Below are 16,974 nucleotides of genomic sequence, written 5' to 3'. Positions count from 1 at the left end.
GTCATCAGTGTGTCAAGTAGATTGTGTCTTTCAGAATATGGGTTTTTGTTGCTGGTGTGAGGGCAGCATATCCTAGCCTATCCTGACTGATGTGATTACTCTGTACTTGGTACTTTCTACAGCTTTATATGTATTAACTCTTAATTTTCACAATAACCCTATGTATTAGGAATTATTACTCTTCCCCCCTTTTAAAAATGTTTATTTATTTATATTAGAGAGAGAGAGAGAAAGAGAGAGGTAGAGAGAGAGAGAGAGGGAGAGAGAGAGAGAATTTCAAGCAGGGTCTGTGCTATCAGCACAGAGCCCGACATGGGGCTTGATCCCACAAACCATGAGATCATGACCTGAACTGAGATCAAAAGTTGGATGCTTAACCGACTGAACCACCCAGGCACCCATTACTCTCCCCCTTTTACAAATGAGGAAACTGAGACACAGGATATTCTTTTCAGTGGATTATTAAAAGTGCTGTCTTTGTATTTTAAAATACAAATTGCCTATGTTAAATATCTAGCTAGAAATGACTATCTGGCAAATGAATTTTGAAACTTGATTGATTTGAATTTCTTAAAAGTAGAACAGTGAGAGAGGATAGAGAGAGACAGAGAGAGAAGTTGCTTCAGCTCCCCTTCCCATTCTCCAGTATATGATGCAGAAAGATGATCAAGACTCTGTAAGGTACATGCCTTTTGTTCAAGAATTCCTTTTTAGGAACAAGGAGAATTCTGCTTAATTTTAAATATTTTAAAAGAGGATGACGGGGTGCCTGGGTGGCTCAGTCAGTTAAGTGTCCCACTTTGGCTCAGGTCATGATATCACAGTTGGTGGGTTTGAGCCCCATGTCAGGCTCTGTGCTGACAGTTGGGAGCCTGGAGCCTGCTTCAGATTCTCTGTCTCCTTCTCTCTCTGCCCCTCCCCTGCTCACACTTTCTCTCTCTCTCTCTCTCTCTGAAAAATAAAATAAACATTAAAAAAATTTTTTTTAAAGAGAAAGAAAATTAAATGACATGGATTTGAGAAAGTTTTGAACACTAAATTTGGTTGATTATCAGATTGTGTGATCATGCTGAAGTCATTTAATTAAGAAAGAGGCTACCTGGAAAAAAAATTTTCCTATTAATAAATATGCACCTGAAAGCATCTATCATGGTAACCTCTGAATGAGGAACAGCCTGGTTACGATGGCTAACTTTAAATTTGAGGATTTGCTGTAAACTGTCATTAATTGCCTGCCTGTCTGCTCTCACAACTCTTGCCTCCACCCTACATTATTTTATTTATTTATTTATTTATTTATTTATTTATTTATTTATTTATTTATCCAGCATCCTGAAGCATTTGTGCCAATTCAGAGGCTACATGGTATAGTGGTGTGAGTAAGGGAGTTGGTGTCAGATAGCCTTGATGAACATCACCTAGGAAGATGACCTGGAGCAAGTTACTTAACCACTTTGCATCTCCATTTTCTCATCCCTTTAATGGAGATCTAAAACAATGGCTACTTCACAGGGTGGTTGTGAGGGTTAAAAAAAGCTTAGAACTATGTGTGGCATGTGGTAATTGCTATCCAGATTTTTGCTATTACTATTCCTTAATAGGTCTGGTGTGTCTTTGCCTCTGGGCTTTTATACTTTCTCTTCTCTTTCCATATTTCTTCATGGGGCTGACTCTCAACTGTTCTTTAAGATCCAGCTCAGTGGTGGCTCTTTGTTTGGAGTATTTTCTCACATGTCTCTAGCCTGGGTTACATCCTCTCTGAATTTCTAGCCACCTGGCTATGACTTCTGTCATAACCTCATAACATAGTGGAGGTACTATGGGTTTACTTGTCTGCATGGACTATGAGCATGGACCATTTGTTTTCCCCCCTCCCCTCCCTTCCATTTTCCCTTCCTCCATTCCTTCCTTCCTTCCTTCTTCCTTTCTTGAGTATAAGGGAGATACCAGGTAAATGTTTGTTGAATGGATAAATAAATCAATTTTCCCTCCATTTCTGTCTCCTTTTTTCCTCCCTCCCTCCCATTCTTCTCTTCTACTTTCTTACCTTCTTTTCTTCCTTTGTATCAAACTTCTTCCCTTCCTTTGCTCTCAAACTTGGCACTTGATGCATTACCTTAGTTATTTCTCACAGGAACTCTGTAAATTAAGCATTATGTTTATCCCCATTTTGCAGATGTGGAAACAAAGGATCAGGATGATGGGCAACTTGCCCATCCAAAGGGGTAGACCCCTTACAGAGTTGTCTTCCAATGTGGCTGTCTCCACTCAAAGCATTTTGGCAATTTTTCCTTGGAATTCCTTTCTGGCTAGTCTATGAACCACATAAGAAAACCAGTCTTAGTTTTGGTTACTCTCAGAAAAGATGATTTCCAGTCTCATCATCCCAATTCATCATGTTTGTTTCCAAAAACTTAGATCATCTCATAAATCTGTTTTGTGCTGGTCTCAGTCTATCAATAACTAGTACTGTGGTTGTATTGGCCTTGTGGTTCTTACTGTGATTGCAAGATGCCCTTGAGCAATAATCAGCAAGAAACTTTGAAGGCATATTACTTAAAAGACCTGGAAATTGAACAGCACCATTGGGGGCATACAGTGAGCTCATGGGTAGAGAGTACATGGGCCTGAGGTTCTCCTTTTATTGGGGTCAAGGGAGGAGGGTACCTAGGGTTTTGTGGGCTCATTCTTTATTGGTGAATTTAAAACCTAAGAGGGGAGATTTAAAGTGTTGGAAGAGAAAAAACAAGTAGCTCAAATGTTCAGTTACTGAAATCAATCAAGATCTCTAAAACAAAGGAGCCTCAGTTGGAGGAGGCAGTATGGCTTTTTATATGGTTGTGTGGTTGGCAATGCCTTTATTGAGATAGCCATCATTGAAGTGGATGCCTCTTTGAAGTGGATGCCTTGGTAATCAAAGCTTAAGTCAGGTACTCTCATTGCAAAAGAGAAATAAAACAATTGTCAGGACTTATATAAGTATGTCCATTCTTGCTGCTTTTATTCAACATGTTATTAGAACTCCTAGCCCCAGTAATTAGGTAAGAAAAAAATTAAAAGGCATCCAAATTGGTAAGGAGGAAATAAAACCGTTTCACTATTTGCAGATGACATGGCATTATATATAGAAAACTCTAAAGACTCCACCAAAAAACAAAACAAAACAAAACTACTAGAACTAATAAATGAATTCAGTAAAGTTGCAGGATGCAAAACTAGCATACAGAAATCAGTTGCTTTTCTATACACTAATAATAAACTATCAGAAAGAGAAATTCAGAGAACAATTCCATTTATAATTGTATCAAAAAGAATAAAATACTTACAAATAAGTTTAAGCAAGGGGGTGAAAGTTCTGTACTCTGAAAATTTAAGACATCGATGAAAGATATTTCAGGTGGCACCAGCAAATGGAAAGATATACCATGCTCATGGGTTGGAAGAATTAATATTGCTAAATTAATATTGTTAAAATGTCCATACTCAAAGCAATCTACAGATTCTGTGCAATCCCCATCACAATATTAATGTCATTTTTCACAGAGCTAGAACAAAGAATCCTAAAATTTGTGTGAAACCACAAAAGATCCCAAATAGTCAAAATAATCCTGATAAAGAACAAAGCTGGAGGTATGACACTCACTGATTTCAAGCTATACTGCAAAGCTATAGTAATCAAAACAATATGGTACTGACATGGAAACAGACACACAGATTAATGAAATAGAATAGAATCAAGAAATAAAGCCATACATATATAGTCAACTAATCTATGACAAAGGAGGCAAGAATATAAAATGGGAAAAAGACAGACTGTTCAATAAATGGTATTGGGAAAACTGGACAGCTACATGCAAAAGAATGAAACTGGACCACTATCTTAGACCATGTAAAAAATAAATTCAAAATGGATTAAAGACTTGAATGTAAGGCCTGAAATCATAAAACTCTTAGAAGAAAACATAGGCGATAAGTTCTTTGACATCAGTCTTAGCAGTATTTTTCTGGATATGTCTCCTCAGGCAAGGGCAGTAAAAGCTAAGATAAATGGGATTACATCACAGTAAAAAGCTTTTGCACAGCAAAGGAGACCATCAACAAAATGAAAAGGTGACCTACGGAATGGGAGAAGATACTTGCAAATCATATATCCGATAGGGGGTTAATATCAGTATATATAAATAACTTCTATAACTTAGTAGAAAAAACAATCTGATTAAAAAATAGGCAGAGGACATGAATAAACATTTTTCTAAAAAAGACATACAGATAGTAAACAGGCACAGGAAAAGATGCTTAACATCACTAATCATCAGAGAAATGCAAATCAAAACCACATTGAAATATCACCTCACACCAATTAGACTGGCTATTATCAAAAACACAAAGTAACAAGTGTGAGGATATGGAGAAAAGGGAACCCTTCTACTCTGTTGGTGGGATGTAAATTGGTGCAACCACTATGGAAAATAGTATGGAGGCTCCTCAAAAAATTAAAGAGAACTATGAACTACCATATGATCCAGTAATTCCGCTTATGGGTATTTATCTGAAGAAAACAAAAACACCGATTAGAAGAGATATATGCACTCCTATGTTTATGGCAGAATTATTTACAATAGCCAAGATATTGGAAGCAACCTAAGTATCCATAATAGATGAATGGATAAGGTGTGTGTGTGTGTGTGTGTGTGTGTGTGTGTGTGTGTGTGTGTTTATATCTCACAATGAAATATTACTCAGCCATAAAAAAAGAATGAGATCTTGCCATTTGTGACAACATGGGTGGATCTAGAGGGTATTATGCTGAATGAAATAAGTCAGAGAAAGCCAAATATTTTATGATTTCACTTATATGTGGAATCTGAAAAACGAGACAAATGAACAAACAAAACAGAAACAGATTCTTAGATACAGGAAACAGATTCTTGGCTACCAGAGTGGATCAGTGTTGGTGGAAGCAGGTGAAGTAGGTGCAGAGGATTAAGAAGTGCAAACTTCTAGTTATAAAATAAATGAGTCACAGGGATACAATGTACAGCATAGGGAATATAGTCAATAATATTGTAATAACTTTGTATGGTGACAGATGGTAACTAGACTTATGGGATCATTTTTGTAATGTACAAAAATATGAAATAACTATTACATACACCTGCAACTGATGGGATACTATATGTTAATTATACTTCATCAAAGAAAATATTTGCCATCATCAAGAATATTTAAATGACTTGACAGTTGCACTGTCTGTTCCCAAGAGGTTTGGCAGCAGTCACATTACTGGGCCGAAGGCTGTCAATACTCCCGTGGACTTTGTTTTGATGTGATTTTGGGATGAGGAGCTGGTGGAGGGAGGTTATATTACCTTATAATCTTACCTCTTGTTTCTTTGTGGCAGATTTATTGAGATACAATTTATGTAACATACAATTCCCACCTCTAACATGTAAAATTCATTGGTTTTTAGTATATTCACAAAGTTGTACAATCAACACCACTATCTACTTCCAGAAAATTTTCATCACCCCCAAAAGAAATCCCATACCCTGTAGTAGTCACCCTCCATTCCCCCTACTCCAGCCACCTTGTCAGTCACCAATTTATTTTCTGTCTGCAGATTTGCTTATTCTGGATATTTCATATCAATGGAATCCTACTACATGTGGTTTCTTGTGACTGGCTTCTTTCACATGGCATAATGTTTTTAAGGTTTATCTATGCTATAGTGATACAATGTGTATCAGTACTTCATTGATTTGTATGGCTAAATAATACTCCATTGTGTGGATATACTGTATTTTATTTATTCATTCATCAGGTGATTGACATATAAATTGTTTCTACTTTTTGGCTACTATGGATATTTGTATATGAATCAACTGATGAATGGATAATGCAATGTGGTATGGTTCTATAATGGAATAATATTCACCTGTAAAATGAATTAAGTATGGATACGTGCTACAACATGGATGAGCCTTGAAAGCATGCTACGTGAAAAAGCAACGTATTGCATACTTCCATGGATATGAATATCCAGACTAGGTAAATACATAGAGACAGAAAGTAAACTAGAGGTTTCCAGGGCCTGGGGATAGGAAGGAGGAAGGGAAATGACTGGCTTAAAAGTATAGGGTTTCTTTTTTTTTATTTTCTCATCTGTCACCATGCAATGTTATTACAATACTGACTATTTTCTCTGCGCTGTACTTTCATCTCTGTGACTTATTTTATAATTAGAAGTTTGTACTTCTTAATCCCCTCACCTATTTCACCTATCACCCCTCTACTCCTTCCCTTGTCAACCACGTTTGTTCTTTGTATTTATGAGACTGTTTCTGTTTGTTCATTGTTTTATTTTTTAGATTCCGTGTATAAGTGAAATCATATGGTTTTGTTTTTCTCTGACTCATTTTACTTAGCATAATACCCTTTATGTCCATCCATGTTGTCACAAATTACAAGGTCTCATTCTTCTGTATGGTTGAGTGTGTATGTATACACACACACATATTTTCTTTATCTGTTTATCTATCGATGGACACTTAGGTTACTTCAATATTTGGCTATTATAAGTAATGCTGCAGTAAACATAAGGTTGCATATATCTTTTGAATTAGTATTTTCATTTTCTTTGGGTAAATATTCAGTAGTGGAATCACTGGATCAGATGGCAGTTCTATTTTTGTTTTTAACTTTTTGATAAATCTCCGTACTGTTTTCCACAGTGGTTGCACCAATTTACATTCCCACGTATAGTGCTTAGGGTTCCCTTTTTTTCCCACGACTTTGCCAACACTTGTTATTTCTTTACTTTTTGATAATAACCACTCTGACTGATGTGAAGTGATATCTCATTGTGGTCTTAATTTGCATTTTCCTGATGATTAGTGATGTTGAGCATCTTTTCATGTGCCTGTTGACCATCTGTATGTCTTCTTTAGAAAAATGTTTATTCAGGTCCTCTGCCCACTTTTTCATTTTGTGCTCATTTTGTTTTCCCTCCCCTAACTTTGTATCTGGTCTACAGGTAGGAGTGTGTATTTGGTGATTGAATGAGGAACTGCTGTTTTGGAAGCATCCTGGTTTGTTCCTAGGACGAAAATGCCTTCAGGCTTATGGCTGCCTATTCTGACCAGCCTGGGGGTTGGCTCTATTGGGAAGGTGTTGCAGAATTTACCAACTGTTGTCAAGCAACTGTTTATTTTCTCATAACCAGTAACGATTTTGTTTTTCTGGTGTTTTCACTCTGATTTTGGTTAAAATAGTGACCTGGAATAATATGTGGGTACTTGTGGAATGTTTTGCTTTCTTCCCTGGTAATATACCAAAGACTTTGGGTTCCTAGGTCAGAGAGACTTAGGAAAACAAAAGGTGGAATTGACCTAACTTTTTCTTCTTCTTCTTTTTTTCTTTCTTTTGATCACATTTATCAAACAGCAGTGCTATAGATTTTGTGTAGATTATGGGTCTTTGCTGTGATTAGCAGTTGTTTTTCTTTTTTTCTTTTTTTTTTCTCCGTGAAGGTACTTTATGTTGATTCTTTCTGTTAAATATCCTTTGCTTGCACTGAACTTTTCTTTGTGTTGATTTTTTGCTTCATTTTTGTTTTCCATTTCCCATGCTGTTCAGTTACTGGATGCCCGAAGAACCAAGGTTGGTCCACTGTTTGCAGCTTGTTTGTTTTGCTCTGCACAGCCTCACCTCCTTGTGTGTTTGTGTCTGTCCCTGTCTGCATTTGTTCCCTTTTGCTTGCAGATGCAGTAATCCTGTTTACTAAACCTGTTCACAGCTTTATTTGTAAAAAATAAAGTCCTTGTTTGTGTCTACTTGTAGTGGATGCTATTATTTTCATTTTTTAAATGGAAATGCATTTCTGATGGAAAATAATGGATAGTAGAATAAAGAACACCTTAGGAAACAGGGAATACTGAGTCTGGAGCATTGCGGGCATAAAGAAGGTGTGTTTGTGAGACTTTCCCTTCTAACCCTTTCCACTTAGTTCAATCTCTTTAGATGTATAATTTCCCTGTGACTGACACTAATATACTGTTTCTGTGTATGTGTACATTTCTCTTCTCCTAAGACATTCAGAAAGCATCATTGAATTAATTTCCCCCTCTCCATGTGCTGTCCCATGCTTCTGAAGTCACCCTGGAGGACTTCACGGCTGGCCCTCTGGACCTCGTGATTAACATTCCATCTTCATAGTGTGGTAGCAGCAAAAAGCACTTGGCATTTCCATTGACTTTGTCCTCTTCTTTCTCCTCTCCTGCTCCATCTTTCTATCACAGCATCTGCAGTTGACAATCCAAGCCCTTCAGGATGAGCTTCGAACCCAGAGAGACCTCAATCACCTCCTGCAGCAAGAGAGTGGCAACCGTGGAGCCGAGCACTTCACCATTGAGCTGACTGAAGAGAACTTCCGGCGGCTCCAAGCTGAGCATGACAGACAAGCTAAGGAGCTGTTCCTTTTAAGGAAGACCTTGGAGGAAATGGAGTTGAGAATTGAAACACAGAAACAGACCCTCAACGCCCGAGACGAGTCTATTAAAAAGCTTCTCGAGATGTTGCAAAGTAAAGGTTTGCCTTCTAAAAGTCTTGAGGATGACAATGAGCGGACACGGCGGATGGCAGAGGCTGAGTCTCAAGTCAGCCACTTGGAAGTGATTTTAGATCAGAAAGAAAAGGAAAACATACATCTTAGAGAGGTAAGGATATTCACTCTATTTCCTCAAAGCCATATTTTACAAGTGAAAACATGTTACCAAGTTATTTTCACAGGTTGGAAGATATCTGCAGCCTTAACAAAATTTCCTGGCATCTGTTTTATAGTCTTCCTATCTGCTTATCACCTTTAAACTAGAATTTTGCATTAGTTCTTCTCTCTGCTCACCATACATATGTTCCATTGTTACTCGACACATATTCGGGATCCAAGTATGTGCAGCACATGCCAATTCTAAGGTGGCTTACAACTACTTTCCCACAGATGGCCATAGTTTCAGGGTTTAGATGGTTATCAAATATCATCTCTCTAAAGGAGGAAAAGAAATAGGTGATTAGCAAAACAATGAACATACATATTTTCATAGCTGAATTGGGGTAACATTTGTAGAAAGTAAAGCATATAGATCTTTCCAGGAAGAGTGGTAAAATGTGCAGACCAGTTTTGAACATTTAGGTTTAAGACCATCTTTGTCTGCATTTTCTTTTGTCTAAGACAAGCTGTTCCAGGTTTTCTGAGTATGCATTTTGTACTTAGTGGATTAAAATCATTTGAAGTCCTTCAGAGGCAGCCTCTCTGGCCTGCCACCACTCTTGAATGTTGGGATGCACAGATATTTGAGGATATGTAGTTGGATAGAGCTTATACAAAATGTGGGTGATAGCCAAGGCTTGAAATTTTTATAACTGTTTCTTGCCACTATGGTGGATATGGATCTCAAAAGTACCGTGTAGGCAAAATGCTATGGGAGACACAGATCTCACAGAAAATAGGAAGCAATAACATGGAATTAAGTATATTTAAAAAGATGCTATAGCAATAAATAAAAATTCCAAAAGATATTTACATTCAGGCCAAAGTAGATTTTTGGCGTCATATACCTTTTTGGATGGGCAGTTCTTGTTTTTTATTTTATTTTATTTTTTAATGTTTATTTATTTTTGGGAGAGAGAGAGTGAAAGAGCGTGCATGCGTGCATGCATGCAAGTGAGCAGGGAAGGGGCAGAGAGAGAGAGAGAGAGAGAGAGAGAGAGAGAGAATCTGAAGCAGGCTCCAGGCTCTGAGCTGTTAGCACAGAGCCCAATGCAGGGCTTGAGCTCATGAGCTGTGAAATCATGACCTGAGCTGAAGTTGGATGCTCAACCAACTGAGCCACCCAGGCACCCTGGATGGGCAGTTCTTGTGAGTTACTTGTTTGGTTGTTCAGAATACATGGCATCCATGATGGGGCTTGCTAATGCAGATACTCCTGGGAGTTTTCTCTGATGTAGAGTATATTTGTTTAAAACATTTGAGTAGACTTTTGTGTCTTCAGACTTAATGTCCCCCTTACCTATTCTCCCTTGTTTTATTTTCATGAGACATTAGCAACATGCTTGGGAAACCATATGACTTGGTTTTGTATTGAGATGCTTAAAGAGATGTTTTGTTGGGCCTGGGTCTTCCCATCCATAATGGAATGGGAAGAATGAATGTCATGGGCAGGCTTCTAAGATGGCCCCCAATGATTTGTACCTCTTGGAATTCATGCATTTGTGTAAATCCACACCCTTGAGTATAGGCTGAACCTAGTGACTAAACAATAGGATATGGTGAAAGAAATAGGATGCCAATGTGACTTCTATGATTAGATTACATAAGACTTATTTCCATCTTGTTAGCCAACTTTTTTGTGTTCTTACCTTGCTGCTTTGATGAAGCAAGCTGCTATGGAGAGACGCCCATGTGGTGAGGGACTGAGAGTAGCCTCTAGTCAACATGCAGTGAGGAACTGAGACCCTCACTCAAACAGCCATAAAGAACTGAAAATTGACAACAACTATTTTGTGAGGTTGGAAGTGGATCTTTTCCCAGTGCAACTTTCAGATAAGATGACAGGCCCTGGGCTGACACCTTGACTGCAGCTTTGTGAAAGACTATGAAGCAAAGGACCCAGCTAAGCTATGCCTGGATCCCTGATCCCCAGAAACTGTGATATAATAAATGTGTGTTGTTTTAAGCTGCTGAATTTGGGGATAATTTGTTACACAGCAATAAATAGCTAATACTGTGGAGCAGAAACTAATCTCTTCCTGCCTTACTCCACATAAGAGGAGCAATAACTGCTGGCATGTAATCCCTTGCACATAGAATGACTGGATTTTGAAATTTTGGTTTTGTTATCTTAGAACTATAGCTAGGAGATCACCATAGTTGAAAAAAAAAGCTGCTGCTTTATTTTGGGTACCAAGGGGGTCATGTTGCATGTACAGCAGGGCAGTGATGCCAGAGAAACCTCTATCTGCAGCCTTGACCTTGACTCCATGTTGAGGTCTTGTGGTCAGGGTAGAGTCATTCCCTTTCTGTTATTGAATTCTGCTCATTGGTAGCACTAAGTAGATGGTGCCTTGCTACTGTGTGGATGCCTCCATTTAAATGAATCTAAACACAGTTCAATTTGTGTTTTATGAGATTAGCTTGTCCTCCCAGTGGTCTGGCATGGAAATAGGTTATGTTCAAAGTCTTAAACATCAGTCAAAGAGCCCACAGAGAGTGGTACAGAAAATGTAGCCCAACACATCCAGCTAGTTTCCTTGAGTATCAGATAAAAGTCAGTGGATTGCCTTTTTCTTTGCTTACTAAGAAGGGAGCATGTAGAAAAGGTGTCTCTATATAAAACAAATCTCATTTTAAACTTAACAAACAAGACTTGGAGCTCTGAAAGGACCTTCCCCAAGAGAAGGATTATTCTGGCTTCTGAAAGCCATTTGCTACATTTTCAGGAATTTTGTGAGCCTGCTTTTAAACCATTGATAACTTGAAATTAGTCTTGGTGGGAGTATTTATACCACAGAAATTAGCAAATGCTACCCCCAGGGCCTACACCTCTGTCACCCCATCCGTAAAGCCCATTCACCACATCTCTGAATAAATGCCAGGAAATGTTTTCCCACAATACATCATGAAGCGGCAAGTTAAACAGTGCAAGAATTATGAGTTCCTCAACCAGTCATCATTCATTGAAAGTTTTCATATCAGCATATGGATAGATGCTTATGTGTCAGTCGCTTTGAAGAATGCTTTACATTGATTCCTATTTAACTCTCACAACCACCTCATTCATTCATTTATCCATCCATTCAATGAGCATTTAATGAGGATCTGTTTGGGGATAAAGCAGTAGTAACTAATAAAGTTTGACTTCATTGTGCTTGTATTCTGTCGGGGTGAAATGTAATTTAACAGTTAAACAGAGAAGCATTGGGGTGCCTGGGTGGCTCGGTCGGTTAAGCGTCCGACTTAGGCTCAGGTCATGATCTCACAGTCCGTGGGTTCGAGCCCTGCGTCGGGCTCTGTGCTGACAGCTCAGAGCCTGGAGCCTGTTTCAGATTCTGTGTCTCCCTCTCTCTGTGACCCTGTCCCATTGATGCTCTGTCTCCCTCTGTCTCAAAAATAAATAAACGTTAAAAAAAAAAATAAACAGAGAAGCATCATGAAGAAAACAAGAGGATGAAGAACTAGTGACCTGGGTGGGGCCAACTTGATTATTGCGTGATCAGGGAAGGCCTCTTGCAGGGGGTGATATTGTGAACTGAGACTTGCATGACAAAAAGGAACAGGCCATGTGAAGCTCTCAGAAGATTCTTCCAGTCATGTGAAAAGACCCATGCCTGGGAGGTAGGTTCTATTATTTTGCCCATTTTACCTGGAGGAGCTGAGGGACGGGTGGCATTTAGAAGCTTGCCCAGTGTCCCACAGCTCATAAGTGGTGAAGCTGTTATTTGAACCTGGCCGACTCCAGACTTTCAGCTCTAAAACCATTTCATTGATCCCTTTTCTAGAGGAATCTTTCCCAAAATGTGCTCTGCAGAACAGCCATTTTGTAGGATGTTGATAAAGTCCTATGAGAGAAAAAGGGCTGCAGGGCCAAATGAATTTGGGAAAATGCTGGATTCCACAGAGTTTACTGTAGGACTCCTCAGACTCCTTAATATGCAAGTGTGTGTCAGTCATTCCCAGGAAGGGGAAGTTCCTCAAGCCCATTTAATTTGCTTTTGTCTTGCTGCACTGGTGTTCTTTTTAAACACTTTGGAAAAATGCTATGCTAGAAAATAAAAAGTGTGCTTTTAATTTGTGACCTGCAAAATACGTAAAAATATACAATTAGTTGTTTCCCATGGCCAAATAACTGGGTAATTTCCTCCATTAGTTATTCTAGAAGGCAAAGTTTATTGTAAGCTGTTTCCATATTCTCTACTGAGTTTTAGAATGTTCTTCTGTCAGGGTATTTTTTTACTTTTTAGTGGAAAAATGTGGCTGACTACGTTTGGAACTAAAGCGGTAAGAATAGCCCAGCTTGAATAAAGAAGTAGCCTGATCTCTGTTAATTTAAATGAATTTAAAACAGGATTTAAAGTGTACTTGAGGTTTTAAGTTCAGTGTGTTCCTGATTTCTTTTTCATTTTGCGTGGTTCAACCCAGTTGGGGCTAGATGGCGTAACGCTGGGGAATAGAGTGCTAGTGGTTTTATGACTCATTCTCAGGCAGAGGTGTTGGATCTCATATAAACCTCATCTCCTGGAATACTGGTTTTGTTTAGGCTATTGTTTGAGGAGATTTTGAGTTGGCAGGAGTTGCACATGGGGAGGGTCAGGTTGCTTTAGTGTCTTGTTATCTTTCGGTGGTCTGGAAAAGGCTGAGGGCGAAACCACTTCTTCGCCTGGCAGGAAACAACAACAAAAAGATTATGATCTCAACTTATTTGGAATACCAAAACTATTGCCCAAGAACTACAACTGATGTGCTAATGTGAGCTGAAGTGTTGGCTGAAACACAGCATTACTCACTAGTGTCGTGTGATACTTTGGATACAGGTTGATTTGATAAGACATTATTTGATGTGGTAATAGTTTACCTTGTTCTTTAGCTTTTTCTGCAGAGAACATATTGTTCTTTGTAAAGATTTTGGTAATCAAGTACCCAAAATCCTATTGATTTAGTTAAAGAAAAAGTGGTTTTATATACCAAATCCCCCTATATTCACTCCCCTTAATATTTTCTCGCTGGTCCTTCGAAGGGTCAGGAGTCTCTGCATTCATTGCACTGTAGGTTTTTGAAGGGTAAGGACATATGTTGTGCTGACATGTCTGTTGATTCCCTATGCTTAATCACTTTGGGCTACTTGCCCATCTTTGGTAGCAGGAGCTGAAGAGCACTCAAGTCATTGGGTGCCACAATTACTACCAACCCAGGACCAATAAAGCCCTCAGGAGAGTGGGCCTGGGCTTCCCACCATGCTGTCATTGGGGCAGGGAGGAGGAGGGCAGGGCAACATGAATTCTTGCTTTCTTCATTTATTTATCCATTTATTTATCCGAGCCAGTGGGAGATCCACCAAGGCAAAGTCTGTGACCTAGAAGTTCTTGAGCTCAGGACCTAAGAAGTCCTTTTACTGATGGCTCAAACCTCCACTATATGATCTTTGCTCAAACTTTTAAACTCCATCGTAGTCACCCTTATCTAAAAACCACATGGTCTTTTTGTAACATAAACTTGTCTCTAGTTCTGCTGGCTGAACCATGATTTTGCCGATGCAGGCATTTCTAATTCTGATTCTACAGATTTAACATGTTCTATTTCTACCAACAAAGCTTATCACAGAAAATATTCCTAAACACCATTGGCCATGTAAAGGTTTTACATACTTTCTCTTGCAAGAGTTATTTCATATATATATATATTATAGAATCTAACAATTGCTCTCTTTTTTAATAAAGTGAGTTTCTTACCTGATTACTACATCTCATCCATATTCCCAGGCCTCAAATATTGCCTGCAGGTGCTCAGTAAATGTTTGAAAGAATGAAAAAATAATTAAAAAACAACTAGAGAATTTCTCTGTGATTTATTTTGCCAGTATTGGAGGGGTGGTTCATAATGATTGTAGTGCCATGCTCTTTTATGTTTTCTCTGTCATTGCTCTGTGTTTAGCATGGAGCAGGAACTTGAGTGTAACCCTAACTGGAAGTTTTCTTTTTGTTTTTTTTGAAACTGTGTTGGATGTCATAGAATGCATGCCGAACATCCATATGCTGTGGGAGCACCTTAGCCAAGTTTGTGGTCTTGTTCAAGGATTCAGGTGGGCAGTAAGAGAACCAGCTCACACTTACTGAGGCTTATTTTGTGATAGGTTCTGTACTACATAAATACTGTTTTCATCATTCCCATCACACAGATAAAGAGACTGGGCACAAAGAAGTAAGTAATTATTTCCAGTCACACAAAGCAAATGCTAGAGCCAAGATCAGAACCTTGGATGTCTGGCTCCAGAGTCTATACCTGTCACCATCACATGCTACTATTTCTCAGGGTGGTGTACTAAGAGGACATTGGATGGCACTTACACGCAGTGCAGCTTAGAGGCAGGAGGCTGACGACTGGCTTCATCCAATACAGAGCTGGTCTTCAAAGGCAGGAAGAATTTCAACACACAGGGGTGGTGGAGAAATATGATTGGAAAAGAGATGGCTGAGCCAGGCCTCAGAGGCAGGAACTGTGGTGGGTTTGGGGGTGCCATGAGTCTGGAACAGTTGAAACTCCACCTATCAGGAAGGAAAAGAAATAAGGCTGAATAGGTGGTTTGAGGTCAGGTTGCCGAGGGCCCTGAATGTGTGACACAGGGGATTGGCTTTTACTCGGTAGGCTCTGGGCAGCCTTTGAAGGAGTTTTTCCAGGAGAATGGCATGATCAGAAAAGATTGTTAGTGCTAATTGATACTGGATTGGGAGGAGGAGGCATGGAGACTAGTTAGAAGAATACCATGGTTGTTCAGGTCACCAAGAGTCTGAATCTGGGCGGTAGCCCCAGAAGTTGAAGGGAAAGGTCATCTCTGCTTGCAGGCAGGACCTTGACAACTTGGGAATCCAGTGCTGAGAGCTGTGAGGAGCAGGCAGCCTCTGTGGGCCTGGATGCAGGCAGATGGGGGGATAGTGAGTAAATGGGAGTGGTCAGCAAGAGGCACTAGGGTTGAAGAAAGACTTGAATGTGTTGAGTTTGATGAGATCCTGCTGGAGCTATCCAACTAAGGTTGAGAATGTGGCTGAGGAAATGATTGTGAAGTTCTGCCTAAGTGCACAAGGCATTTGTGACTATTGGTCACATGTTTGTTGTTGCTGTTATTTTCACACAAACTTGATCATTTGTGGCTACCAAGCCCCCAGTCTCTGTGATCGTTCCAAAGCCTGCCATGTCATTTAGTCCTACTGTTGTTTAAGAGGTGACCTTAGGAACTGCATACTTTTCTTTCATGCTTCTTTTCTAAGCATTTAATTTTGAATATATCTTTTGAGATTACATGGAAATTTCATTGACTGATACCAACTTGATACAGATTCTCTTTGTTCTCACTGAATTCCATTTTCTCCAAGCTCTCTGTACATGATGAATGCCAATGAAACAAGTTTACAGGAAAGCACTTGGTCTGGACTCTTATTAACAACATTTCCAAAAGCAGTATTTCATAACTTTTACCCACACATTTCTAATGACAAAGAGAATGTACCTGTTCCTGTTTCTGTTTAGCATCATTTGTCTTATCTTTAAATTCTAATACATCCTTTAGTTTGAACACTGCATGCTAATTTGAAATGGTTCAGATTTTACCCCATATTGATTTTAATGAGTACCATTGATTGCTTTTTACAGTAACAGAGACTGGTGGAGCCCTAGGGAGCCATTAGGCACAAGGCATTTTGGAACCTGCTGAGAAAAGAAAGTGGTAGGGTAGAGGGAGGTGAGGGGAGGTGACAGGGATGGGGGAGAATGTCAGGTAGTTATGCTAGGAGAGACTCTCATTACTGTTCTCATTGCCCTGTCCTCTTGCTCTACCTTGGGTGTGATGGCTTTTTGAAAAATATTATTTTGGCAGCTGACCTAATTTATTATTGTCATCATTTGGTGAAACCAGGCACCACAAATGAAAACTCAGTGGTGAGAAAGTACTCATACTTCAGTATGTCACAAGCTGTGGCAGTGGGAAGATGAGACAACTCAACTCTACCAAGGTCCTACCTGTCTTGGATGGAACATCAGCTAGTACCTTGCATAGGAAGGAGGCTTCGTAGTTTATACAGCACACTCCTGTTTTGTTTTGTTTTGTTTTGTTTTATTTTAGTTTGTTTTGCTTTGTTTTGTTTTGTCTTATTTCATTTCATGTCATTTCATTTTTTTGAGAGAGAGGGGGCACAAGTGAGTGAGGGGCAGAG

At 39.2% G+C, this 16,974-nt stretch overlaps 1 protein-coding gene across 9 annotated transcripts in view; it reads left to right on the top strand.

Annotated features, from left to right (window-relative positions):
• ERC2 (ELKS/RAB6-interacting/CAST family member 2) overlaps positions 1-16,974 on the top strand; it is a 923,200-nt gene that overhangs the window by 160,923 nt on the left and 745,303 nt on the right. For 7 of the 9 annotated variants that reach the window (XM_045051699.1, XM_045051677.1, XM_045051694.1 and 4 more), the window contains exon 3: positions 8,298-8,714. In XM_045051699.1, coding sequence (XP_044907634.1) covers positions 8,298-8,714 — 417 coding nt within the window. Of the gene's footprint in view, positions 1-7,635; positions 7,660-8,297; positions 8,715-16,974 lie in introns of all 9 variants that reach the window. The other 2 variants (XM_045051667.1, XM_045051681.1) reach the window with 1 other exon arrangement.

Source organism: Felis catus, chromosome A2 (assembly GCF_018350175.1).
Source record: "Felis catus isolate Fca126 chromosome A2, F.catus_Fca126_mat1.0, whole genome shotgun sequence".
Lineage (NCBI taxonomy): Eukaryota > Metazoa > Chordata > Mammalia > Carnivora > Felidae > Felis > Felis catus.
The sequence above is the reverse complement of the archived record's forward strand: the minus strand, read 5'-3'. Positions and strand labels throughout refer to the sequence as shown.